The sequence below is a fragment of the Schistocerca serialis genome, chromosome 4, assembly GCF_023864345.2.
Source record: "Schistocerca serialis cubense isolate TAMUIC-IGC-003099 chromosome 4, iqSchSeri2.2, whole genome shotgun sequence".
NCBI lineage: Eukaryota > Metazoa > Arthropoda > Insecta > Orthoptera > Acrididae > Schistocerca > Schistocerca serialis.
In genome coordinates this window covers 77,418,014-77,430,683 of record NC_064641.1, presented here as the reverse complement: position 1 = coordinate 77,430,683, position 12,670 = coordinate 77,418,014, and the positions used below count along the sequence as shown (strand labels likewise).

Genomic DNA, 12,670 nt, shown 5'->3' with positions numbered 1-12,670 from the left:
GACTGGAGCAACTGAATCACTTTCTCTGCCAGGGTTTCTACTACCTCTTGTGCTCTGAGATGAGGAATGTCCTACCAATTATCCTTCCCACCCCTCACACAGTGGTATTCCACCACCCATTGCTCCTACAGAGTAATCTTGTCCATCCTTACTCCACCCCTGTTCCCAACCCCTTGTCTCACGGTTCACAGTCTTATAATAGACCTAGATACAAGACCTGTCCCACATATCCTCCCACCCCCACCTACTCCAGTCCTGTCTCTGGCGTCTTGTACCCCATGAAAGGCAAGGCTACGTGTTAAAGCAGTGATGTGATCTAAATGCTAACCTGTATCGACTGTACTGCCTTCTATGTGGGTATGGCAACCAACAAACTGTCTCTCTACCCGAATGGCCATTGACAAACTGTGGCCAAGAAACAGCTGGACCACCAAGTTGCTGAGCATGCTGCCCAACAAACGTTCTTCACATGTATGTGCCATCTGGATCCTTCCTACCAGCACCAGCTTTTCTAAATTACGTAGGTGGGAACTCTCTGTGCAATATATCATATGTTCTCATAAACCCCTGGCCACCAGCCCTTTTCACATTCAAGCACTATACAGCCTTTTAGTCCACCAACAAACCCATGGCGTTTTTGCTTCTCTCGTCATCAACCCTCCACCCCTCACCCCTCCCTGCTCTCCCGCCCTTGCACTCCATCTAACCTTTCAACTATACCTAGCTGCCCTACGCACTCTGCACCACGTCCCTGTATTCTTCCACAAGCGACACTTGACTGTCTCCAGCCCTGCTCTGCTATCCCTCCCTTCCCCACCCCAGCCTCCTCCATACCCCCACCACCCAGATTGCTTCTCCCATCACGCACAGTTGCTTGGAGTCTGGTCTCGGAGGCCAGAGACAGTGGTCATGTGTGTGTGTTGTCTACTTCAGAGGAAGGCCTTTTGGCTGAAATCTTACTTGTTTAGCAGTCTTTTCATTGTGGCTGTCTGCGGCTCATGATCGCCTTTACATGGTGAGTAGCAATCTATCCTTTTCATAATACGGTAACATCCTGGATAGATTCTGTGGCCTTCATCAAGCCTTTCAATTGTCACAGTTCATGTGACTACCTATTGTAATACACTTTCCCTCAGCACCATGTTATTATTTACTCTTTTTACATATACAAGGGTCACTCCAAAAGAAGTGCACACTATTTTTGTAAAAATACAGTTTTCATTCTGCATGTGTGAAAGTTTTACAGTGTGTAGATACATCCTTCCTGCTTGTTTTCAAACTTAGTTCAACTTGTTCCCATGAGTGGCACCGTCACAGCATGTCTTCAAGATGGCTGCTACCTTGACATTCATCAGAAGCAACGTGCCGTCATAGAATTCCTGTGCTGTGAAAACGAGACAGTGGGAAACATCCACTAGAGGTTGAAAAAGGTGTATGGAGATGCTGCTGTCGGTTGCAGTATAGTTAGTCGGTGGGCAAGCAGGTTACGTGATGAAAGCGGGCATAGCAATATTGAGGATTGTCCTCGCAGCGGCAGGCCTCACACTGCACACACTCCAGACAATGTGCAGAGAGTTAACGAATTAGTGACTGCTGACAGACGCATCACAGTGAACGAATTGTCACACTATGTTGGGATAGGGGAAGGTAGTGTTTCCAGAATACTGAAAGTGTAGGAGTTAAAAAAGGTTTGTGCCAGGTGGGTCCCCAGGATGTTGACAGTGGCTCACAAAGAAACAAGAAAAATGGTATGCAGCGAACTTTTGGAACACTACGAGAATGGTGGAGGTGAATTTCTTGGAAGAATTGTGACAGGTGATGAAACATGGCTCCATAATTTTTCACCAGAGACGAAGAGGCAATCAGTGGAGTGACATCATGCAAATTTACCCAAGAAAAAAAAAAAAAAATTCAAAACCACACCTTCTGCTGGAAAAGTTATGGCTACGGTGTTTTTCGATTCCGAAGGACTCTTGCTTGTGGACATCATGCCAAGTGGAACCACCATAAATTCTGATGCATATGTGACGACACTGAAGACACTTCAAACTCGACTGAGTTGTGTTCGACCACATCAGCAAAAGCAGGATGTTTTGCTGTTGCACGACAATGCATGGCCACATGTCAGTCAAAAAGCCATGGAAGTGGTCACAAAACTCGTATGGACAACACTGAAACACCCGCCTTACAGTCCTGACCTGGCTCCATGTGACTATCATCTCTTTGGGAAACTGAAAGACTCTCTTCATGGAAAAAGGTTTGAAGATGATGACTCCCTTGTGTACGCTGCCAAACAGTGGCTCCAACAGGTTGGTCCAGAATTTTACTGTGTGGGTATACAAGTGCTGGTTCCAAGATAGCGTAAGGCAGTTGAGAGGGATGGAAATTATGTGGAAAAATGAAAATATTGTTCCTAAAGGATGTATCTACACACTGTAAAACTTTCAAACATGTAGAATAAAAGATGGATTAAAAAAAAAAAAATAGTTTGCATTTCTTTTGGAGTGACCCTCGTACATACATGCTCTGCAAGCCACCATACAGTAAATGGTGGAGAGTACCTTTTATCACTGCGAGCCATACCCTTTCGTGTTCCACTCACAAATGGAGTGAGGCAAAAATGAGTGTCCATATTCCTCAATAACAATGTATCAAAATGATTAATTTAATCTCTTATTGTCTGCTGTCTTTTGCTCTCCCTGCTTTTTGCCTTTTTTCCCCATTTCTCTCTCTCTCTCTCTCTCTCTCTTTTATTTTGCACTCATTCCATCTCCTTTACACAGTTATCATTTTTTACCTTTTGTGTACTTTTCCTGCTTTCCCATTTTATTTTTTTATTGTTGCTAATAACTTTTGTGTGTTATACATACTTCAGTCTCAGTTGGTTTACCCTTATCTCTTATGTGTCTGCTAGTTCTAACTTCTGATTTTTTGTGTATCTTTCGTTTGAATATTTCATTGTTGATTTTCTTTTCATCTTGTCCTAGTATATCTCCTCCTAAGTTGGATAAAGCCAAAAGCCAGCATTTGTGTTTGTTTATTGTGTCCAGGAAGTAAAAGTGCTTTCATTTGATTTCAATTTCAGTTTTTAAGTTTGTTGTAGCGATTTGAGTATACTGAATGTAAGTAAGCATTTTCAGGATCTGTTCTGAGATATGTAATGAGAAACAATGTTATGCATATTAGAACATTAGCTTTACAGCCAAGTTTTGCAGCAGTTGGATTTTTTTAAGGTCATTCATATATAAATTATCTGATCTTGACTGTCAACAGAGAAAAATGTATCGCATGGAAAGATGAATAACTAGTTCGAAAATTTGCATAACAGACATGTAATTTCTTATCAGATACCTGATATGTCTGTTGGTGTGTATGTTTGCTTGAGTGACAGTTAATCAAGAGGCAATAATACCAGAGAAGGAAAGTTTCTACTCACCATATAGCAGAGATGCTGAGTCTCGATAGGCACAACAAAGAGATTCACACAATTATAGCTTTCGGCCATTAAGGCCTTTGTCAGCAGTAGACACACATACACACATGCACACAAACACTCACACAAATGCAACTTGCACACACATCTGCAGTTTCAGAGGACTGAAACCACACTGCGAGCAGCAGCAGCAGTGCACGATGGGAGTGGTGACTGGGTCGGGGTAAGGAGGAGCCTGGGGTGGGGATGGGAGGGATAGTATGGTGGGAGTGGCGGACAGTGAAGTGTTGCAGTTTAGACTGAGGGCATGAGAGAAGGTGTGGAGGGGGGAGGGGGTAAGTAGTGGAAAGGAGAGAAATAAAAAGAAATGAAAAGACTGGGTGTGGCGGTGAAATGATGGCTGTCTAGTGCTGGAATGGGAACAAGGAGGGGGCTGGATGGGTGAGGACAGTGACTAATGAAGGTTGAGGCCAGGAGGGTTACGGGAACATAGGATGTATTGCAGGGAAATTGCGCAATTCAGAAAAGCTGGTGTTGGTGGGAAGGATCCATATGGCACAGACCGTGAAGCAGTCATTGAGATGAAGGATATCATGTTTAGCAACATGTTCAGCAACAGGGTGGTCCACTTGTTTTTTGGCCACAGTTTGCCGGTGGCCGTTCATGTGGACAGACAGCTTGTTGGTTGTCATGCCTACATAGAATGCAACACAGTGGTTGCAGCTTAGCTTGTAAATCACATGACTGGTTTCACAGGTAGCCCTGCCTTTGATGTGATAGGTAATGTTAGTGACTGGACTGGAGTAGGTGGTGGTAGGAGGATGTATGGTACAGGTCTTCCATCTAGGTCTTATTAGAGGGGTATGAGCCATGAGGTAAGGGATTGGGAGCAGGGATTGTGTAAGGATGGACAAGTATATTGTGTAGTAAGACTAAAAACAGCCGACCAGTCGCTTATGAGCTCTGCTACATCCATGTACTAATTTTTATTTGCGTGACAAACCCTATTTTCAGGGCTATATTTTATTTTGGACTAATGGATCTATGCAGATATTTGTAAAAACGACAATGATACATCATTCCATATTAATGTAATACTGCCGCCTTCTGAAGAAGACAGGTTTAAATCTGTCGAAACCTAGGTAAAGATTACTTTATCCATTGCAACTGGTCGGCTGTTTTTAGTCTTATTGCGTGGAACCGTTGCTGTTGCGCAGCTATGTTTAAAATACTATATTGTGTAGGTTCGGTGGACGGCGGAATACCATGGTAGGAGGGGTGGGAAGGATAGTGGGTAGGACATTTCTCATTTCAGGGCACGACGAGAGGTAATCGAAACCTTAGCAGAGAATGTAATTCAGTTGCTCCAGCCCCGGATGGTACTGAGTTACGAGGGGAATGCTCCTCTGTAGCCGGACTGTGGGACTTCAGGGTGTGGTGGAAGACTGGAAAGATAAGGCATGGGAGATTTGTTTTTGTACAAGAATGGGAGGATAATTACGGTCAGTGAAGGCTTCAGTGAGACTCTCGGTATATTTTGAGAGGGACTGCTCGTCACTGCAGATGTGACGATCATGGTTGGCTAAGCTGTAAGGAAGGAACTTCTTGGTATGGAATGGGTGGCACCTGTCGAAGTGGAGATATTGCTGGTGGTTAGTAGGTTTGATATGAATGGAGGTACTGATGTAGCCATCTCTTAGGTGGAGGTCAACATCTAGGGTGGTGGCTTGTTGGGTTGAGTAGGAACAGGTGAAGCAAATGGGGGAGAAGTTGTTGAGGTTCTGGAGGAATGTGAATAAGGTGTCCTCACCTTCAATCCAGACAGCAAAGATGTCATCAATTAATCTGAACCAGATGAGGGGTTTAGGATTCTGGGTTTTTAGGAAGGATTCCTCTAGATGGCCCATGAGTAGGTTAGCACAGGATGGTGCCATGCAGCCGCCCATAGCCATACTGCAGATTTATTTGTAGGTAATGCTTTCAAAGGAGAAGTAATTGTGGGTGAGGATGTAGTTGTTCATGGAGACTAGGAAGGAGGTTGTAGGTTTGGAATCCATAGGGCATCTGTAAAGGTAGTGTTCGGTAGCAGTAAGGCCATGGGCATTAGGAATGTTAGTGTACAGGGAGATGGCATTAATAGTGATGAGCAGGGCGTCGTGTGGTAAAGGGAGAGGAACTGTGGAGATTCGGTTGAGGAAATGGTTTGTATCTTTTATGTAGAAGGATAGGTTCCGGGTAATAGGTTGAAGGTGTTGGTCTATGAGAGCAGAGGTTCTCTCAATGGGGGCACAGTAACCGGCCACAGTGGGGCGTCCTGGGTGGTTGGGTTTATGGACTTTAGAAAGCATCTAGAAGGTGGGAGTGCGGGGAGTGGTAGGGGTAGGTATAGAAATGGACTCTGCGGAGAGGTTCTGTGATGGGCCTAAGGATTTGATTAGTCACTGGAGATCCTGCTGGATTACTGGAATGGGATCATTGTGGCATGGTTTGTAGGTGGAAGTATCTGACAGCTGATGGAGTTCTTCTTCCACGTAATCCCTATGGTTCAAAACAACGGTGGTGGAGCCTTTGTCTGCAGGTGGTATTATAAGGTCAGGATCAGTTTTTAGATGGTGGACTGCAGTTCTTTCTGCAGATGTAAGGTTAGTTTGCATCAATACAATTTTAATCGTAAAGAAGAAGGATTAAAATTGGATAAGATATGGCGGTCGACGTTGCATCAATCACGTGACAATCGATTGCCTGCAATCGAGAGAACAGACGATAGCCAGAGATAGCTGCACATCGACGCCACGTGACATGCGGTGGCGCCCCCTACGATATCCATATAAGCGGCGGCCCCAGCTCCTAGCAGCCAGTCGTTGACTCACCTCGGAAGATGTTCTCCGTAGTTTAGAATGAAACGTCAGGGAGAAGAAGTTCTACAGATCGACCACGACAACTTAGCCCGGAAGAGTTTACTGATGATTTGGGGAATGATGGTGAGGCAAGGTTCGAAGTTAAGAAATTCTGGAAAGTTAACAGGGGGGTGGTTTGGAGGCAGTGGGTGTGGATTGTGGTTGGATGGAGGGGTGAACTGAGTTAGGCAAGGTTCAGTATTGAGCTTTGGTTGAGTCTGATTGGTTGGGTTGGTGGCGAAAAAGTGTTTCCACTGTAAAACTGGGGCAGCTGAATTACATTCTCCGCCAAGGTTTCGATTACCTCTCGTCGTGCCCTGAAACGAGAAACGTCCTGCCCATTATCCTTTCCACCCCTCCTACCGTGGTATTCCGCTGTCCACCAAACCTACGCAATATACTTGTCCATCCTTACACCCTTACACAACCCCTGCTCCCAATCCCTTACCTCATGGCTCATACCCCTGTAATAGACCTAGATGCAAGACCTGCCCCATACATCCTCCTACCACCACCTACTCCAGTCCGGTAACTAACATCACCTATCCCATCAAAGGCAGGGCTACCTGTGAAACCAGTCATGTGATTTACAAGCTAAGCTGCAACCACTGTGCTGCATTCTATTTAGGCATGAAACCAACAAGCTGTCTGTCCACATGAACGGCCACAAGCAAACTGTGGCCAAAAAACAAGTGGACCACCCTGTTGCTGAACATGCTGCTAAAATGATATCCCTCATCTCAATGACTGCTTCACAGCCTGTGCCCTATGGATGCTTCCCACCAACACCAGCTTTTCTGAATTGCGCAGGTGGGAACTTTCCCTGCACTACATCCTATGTTCCCGTAACCCTTCTGGCTTCAACCTGCATTAGTCACTGTCCTCACCCATCCAGCCACCTCCCAGTTCCCATTCCAGCACTGCACAGCCGTCATTTCACCGCCACACCCAGTCTTTTCATTTTTTTTTTTATTTCTCTCCTTTTCGCAACTTACCCCCTCCCTCCTCCACACCTTCTCTCCTGCCCTCCGTCTAAACTGCAACACTTCACTGTCTGCTACACCACCATACTATCCCTCCCCCTCCCCACCCCGGCCTCCTCATTACCCCCACCCAGCCACCACTCCCATCATGCACTGGTGCTGCTGCTCACAGTGTGGTTTCAGTTCTCTGAGACTGCAGACGTGTGTACAAGTTGCATTTGTGTGAGTGTGTGTGTGTGTGTGTGTGTGTGTGTGTGTGTGTGTGTGTGTGTGTGTGTGTGTGTGTGTGTTTGTGTTTGTGTTTGTATGTGTGTTTACTGCTGACGAAGGCCTTAATGGCCAAAAGCTATAATTGTTTGAATCTTTTCGTTGTGCATATCGCGACAGCATTTCCACTATATGGTGAGTAGCAACTTTCCTTCTCTGGTATTGTTACATTCCGTCCTGGATTTTCCATTGTTTAATCAAGAGGCAGGTATTCAGCTACTTGTTGATTTAATTTAATCGTCCTTGACTATTCAGTGTGTAAAGGGCGAAGGAAAGGTTTGGAAGCTGAAACATTAATTGTAACTCTTGACAGAAAGCACCAGTCACCAAATGAAAAATGATAATATATAGGGATATCTGTTACATAACTTTAAGAGGTTAAGTATACATATAGCTGTGAATAATTCAGTATTAGTTATTGACAGTATTCCTCTGGGTGTCATTTTAAATCATCACTTTGAGTAGCTTATGAGATGAATTTATGGTCATTGACTTTACTGATGTCATTGTTGCCATAATGAGTTACAGTTAGCAAAGTGCCTCACAATCACATGTATGGAGAGACAGTCTTCCATAAATAGTTCATATTACTAAGTGACATTCACAAGATTTTACAATAAATAATTTTCTGTTACTGATGTCATTTTTACTTCTTTCCCCTTAGGAAAGGATACTACTGCTCAGAGGGACGAATTTAATGTAGAAGCAAGGAATTCTTCTGATGTGTCCTCTCAGAGGCTTAAGTGCAGAGTAAGAACAACATTGAAAGAGCAACAACTTGCTGTTCTGTGGAATAGCTTCAGTAATAATCCACGGCCTAATTCACAAGAGAAATTACGTATTGCTGAAATGACAGGTTTAAGCGTGAAAGTTGTGTCAATATGGTTTCAAAACAAAAGATGTCTGCAAAAGAAGAAGAATACTCTGTCTCAAGTCCAATGACAAATTATTATTTTGGCTGTTCAAAAACGTTCTGTTCTACTTTCTTGTATTCAGAAATGGAAATTGCATGTGAAGATGTGTACCATAAGCTGAAAAGCTCAGTAGTTGCTGCTGAGAGCTTATTAATGCTTAGTTACCTTCCATATACATATTTCTATTAATATCACTTGTGTTATCTGCCCCTTATGGAAGGTAGGTGCAATTACTTCATCAAAAGTGATGCAATCTGTGCTGCGTTATCATATGTGATAAATGTTAACAGTGATAGAATTGTTTCTTTCTACCACATAAAAGTGGGAAAGTGGGAAAAAGGAGAACTAACTGACAAACTCCACTTCTTAATTCTTCCAAGGCCCTTCATAACAGCAATTTAATATGTGCATTGCTCCTATCTTCCGTGTGTGCTGAATGTCATTGCACCAGTATCCATATCTTTCTTTCTTTTCTAATTCCACTTGGTTTAAATTGACTCACCAACTACAACCTGAAGTTGTTTACTTCTTTAAGTTGTGTGTTGCGACATTACACCAAAGCATGAGACTCACATTCATCCTTCTCTTCCCACTACTTTTATTCTTTGCCCTGTGCTATCCTTCTTTTCACCCTCCATTCCTATTCTGCCCCATCCTTTCCTACTCTCCCCCTCGCTCCCCCCTTTTCCACACTTACGTACTCTGCTCCATCCGCTCCTACTCCCCCCTATTTTCCTACTCTGCCTTATCCTCTTCAGCCCATCCCCTTTTCTCCTCTGTCTTTTTTTTTTTTTTCAGTGGTTAGCACACTGGACTCGCATTCGGGAGGACGACGGTTCAATCCCGTCTCCGGCCATCCTGATTTAGGTTTTCCGTGATTTCCCTAAATCGGTTCAGGCAAATGCCGGGATGGTTCCTTTGAAAGGGCACGTCCGATTTCCTTCCCTAACCCGAGCTTGCGCTCCGTCTCTAATGACCTCGTTGTCAACGGGACGTTAAACACTAATCTCTTCCTCCTCCTCCTCTTTTTTTTTCTTTTTTTTTTCTTTTTTTTTCCCCTACTGATTTCTTTACTTTTCTCCTAGCTTTCCCCTACATTTCTTTCCTCTTTGACTAGCTTTCCCCTCTGCCTCTATATCTTTATCCTCTACCCCTCTTTCATTCGTCTTGTTGCCTTTGATTCCTGCTTTCAGCTTTTCTTCTCCTCCTCCTGGCCCTTCTCATTTTTCTGCCTCTTCCTATTCCCTGCCTAACTTACACCCTCCATGGCCTCTGTCCTCATCTGTACAACTGGTCCTTCTGTGTGGCAAAACTAGACAGCCACCTGATGTGCCAAAATTTGGAAGGGTGCCAAATATTGGGTAAAAGTACAGAAGTTCAACAAATTTAATTTTTCTCTTGATTAACACTGTTAGCCGTTTCATCTCCTGACTGCTGTGTTACAGAAGTATCACTCTGGAGACTGTGCACAGCCAAGAAATGAGCAACCTGCTCAGCAGTGACACACATCAGCCTTTTTCTACATTTAAGTCTCACAAACTGTTACTAAACAAGCTTCTTAAAGATTATAATTGTTGGATTATGGGTCCATACTGACTTAGCATTCTGGCTCTGATGAGCAGTTCAGTGCCTATCAGCCACTGTGTCATCCTCCATTTGAATGCAGCATGGAAGGTGTGTAAGGTTAGGAGAATGTTCTCCTAGCCATTGTTACCTCTCCAAACCTTAAAGAAACCTTCATTCATGATGCTCCTCAATGGGCACTCCATTCCAGTCCTTCCACCTAGAAAAAATCTCTAGTGGTACTGGGAACTTAACCCAAGTCCTCTGCCTGAACCCTCAGCTATGAATTAATTAAACAACATTATATTACAATATATAATTATTTTTGTGGTGTGAGGCTAAGATTGAATGACAGGGGGTTTGTTGGCAAAGGGATAGTGGGGGCACCAAATACATTACTTATCACAGGTGCGAAAGTACTTGGAAGCATCCATGCTAACATATGACATAAAACTGTCCCAGAATTTATTATGTGAATGTAGACATGCCCGGTATATGCTAGTGATGAAAACTCATGGGTTTCGAGCCAAATGATAGTGTTAAAGTGCTGCAGCTCGTATTCATACAGTACTAATCATCTTATGACAAAGTCACATTATATAACACTCTTCGAAATGTTGCATTATTTTAACACTGCCACCTGATTAGAAACACGAGACCTTTTCATCAATAGAATTTATTGCATTCACTATCTTTTCACCTATCAATGCAACACCTGGCTTTCAGGTACTTATAATGTATGACAGGAGTCATCGAAACTATTCATTATTGATTAAATCCTCTTGGATGGTTCATTTGGTTTTTATGTGTTCTGTCTGCCACTGGATTAAAAATGCTCTCCTGTAACTGAAAGACGAAGATGTATACCATGCACAGTGAAATGCCTCTGAATGGTACTACTCCGACTTGCAATATATTGTGTTCTGTTATTAATTAATTCTTTGATAACTACTTGGGGAAACAATACAATCCTTAAGAATGATTACACTAATGTGTGATTATTCTAAAACTGTGTATTTAACTTGTGAATTGATCTTTGTTTTGTTTCTTGACAATGTCTTTGTAGTATCAAACTAGAAACCGAAATATTTCACAAAAATGTGTTCCTATCTTGTTTGTCACTCATAAATATAATTGAAATTTTCCTTTAAATTTAATGTGATTATTGAAATTGTTTTTCTAAATAAATTTTTATTTGAAATTACTGTAGTTGCTGTAAATTGAACTGTCATTTGTACCCTCACATTCACCAATAATAATTGTGATAAACTGAAACATATTGATATTAAATAAAAGAAGTATTTGGAGATGGAAAATCTTATTTGAGCTTTCATTTTCTTTGTGTAACTATGTTGGCTCTTGTAACACAATTTTACAAAGACTTACCAGTTTTTGAATGGGGCTGTTGTTTTGACATCTTGCCAATCAGTGCACTTGATATAGTTGTGGCTTTGGATATTATGCTTTCAGCTGAGCAATGTAAACATTCTGAGAAATGTATGAAAAAGACTTCATATAACTTAGAGTCTTTTCTGCAGAAATTAGCTTCATGTGTAAAATAATGCTAGTAGTTCATATTTCCCAAGACCAGCCTGGCCAGTGCCTCCTCATTGCAAGCAATTTAATTTCTAGTACTTGTAAAATTAAAAAGAGGTTACATTTTTGCTCTTGGCACTTCACTAAAACCTAAACCAATTGTTTTAATAATTATATGAATATAATAGAGGGAAACATTCCACGTGGGAAAAATATATCTAAAAACAAAGATGCTGTAACTTACCAAACGAAAGCATTGGTATGTTGATAGAGACAATAAACACACAAACACACACACAAATTGCAAGCTTTTGGAGAGGGAAAGACGAAAGTATGTGGGTTTTAAGGGAGAGAGTAAGGAGTTATTCCAATCCCGGGAGAGGAAAGACTTATCTTAGGGGGAAAAAAGGACAGGTATACACTCGCGCACACTCACACATATCCATCCGCACATATACAGACACAGGCACACATTTGTAAATGCAAAGAGGTTGGGCAAAGATGTCAGTCGAGGTGGAAGTACAGAGGCAAAGATGTTGAGTGACAGGTGAGGTACAAGCGGCAGCAAATAGAAATTAGCGGAGGTTGAGGTCTGGTGGGTAACGCTAATTTCTAGTTGCCGCCGTTCATACCTCACTTGTCATTCAACAATATCTTTGCCTCTGTACTTCCGGCTCGACTGACATCTCTGCCCAACCTCTTTGCATTTACATATGTCTGCCTGTGTCTCTATATGTGTGGATGGATATGTGTGTGTGTGCGAGTGTATACCTGTCCTTTTTTTCCCCCTAAGGTAAGTCTTTCCGCTCCTGGGATTGGAATGACTCCTTACCCTCTCCCTTAAAACCCACATACTTCTGTGTTTCCCTCTCCTTCCCTCTTTCCTGATGAAGCAACCTTGGGTTGCGAAAGCTTGAAATTTGTGTGTGTATTTGTGTGTTTATTGTCTCTATCAACATACCAATGCTTTCGTTTGGTAAGTTACAGCATCTTTGTTTTTAGATATGTTTTGATAGTTAAATTTACGTGAACAAGAAATGATGCCATAATGTTCTGCAGGAGTCATTCGTAAAGTTT

The 12,670-nt window shown here is 42.6% G+C and overlaps 1 protein-coding gene across 8 annotated transcripts in view; it reads left to right on the top strand.

The window, feature by feature from the left end:
* LOC126475335 (longitudinals lacking protein-like) overlaps positions 1-12,670 on the top strand; it is a 439,557-nt gene that overhangs the window by 128,047 nt on the left and 298,840 nt on the right. Inside the window, exon 6 of one of the 8 annotated variants that reach the window (XM_050103131.1) lies at positions 8,245-11,378. The exons of the other annotated variants lie outside the window; for them this stretch is intronic. Within the exon in view, the coding sequence (XP_049959088.1) occupies positions 8,245-8,522 (278 nt within the window). The 3' untranslated portion in view covers positions 8,523-11,378. Of the gene's footprint in view, positions 1-8,244; positions 11,379-12,670 lie in introns of those variants that run through there. 8 annotated transcript variants of the gene reach the window in all.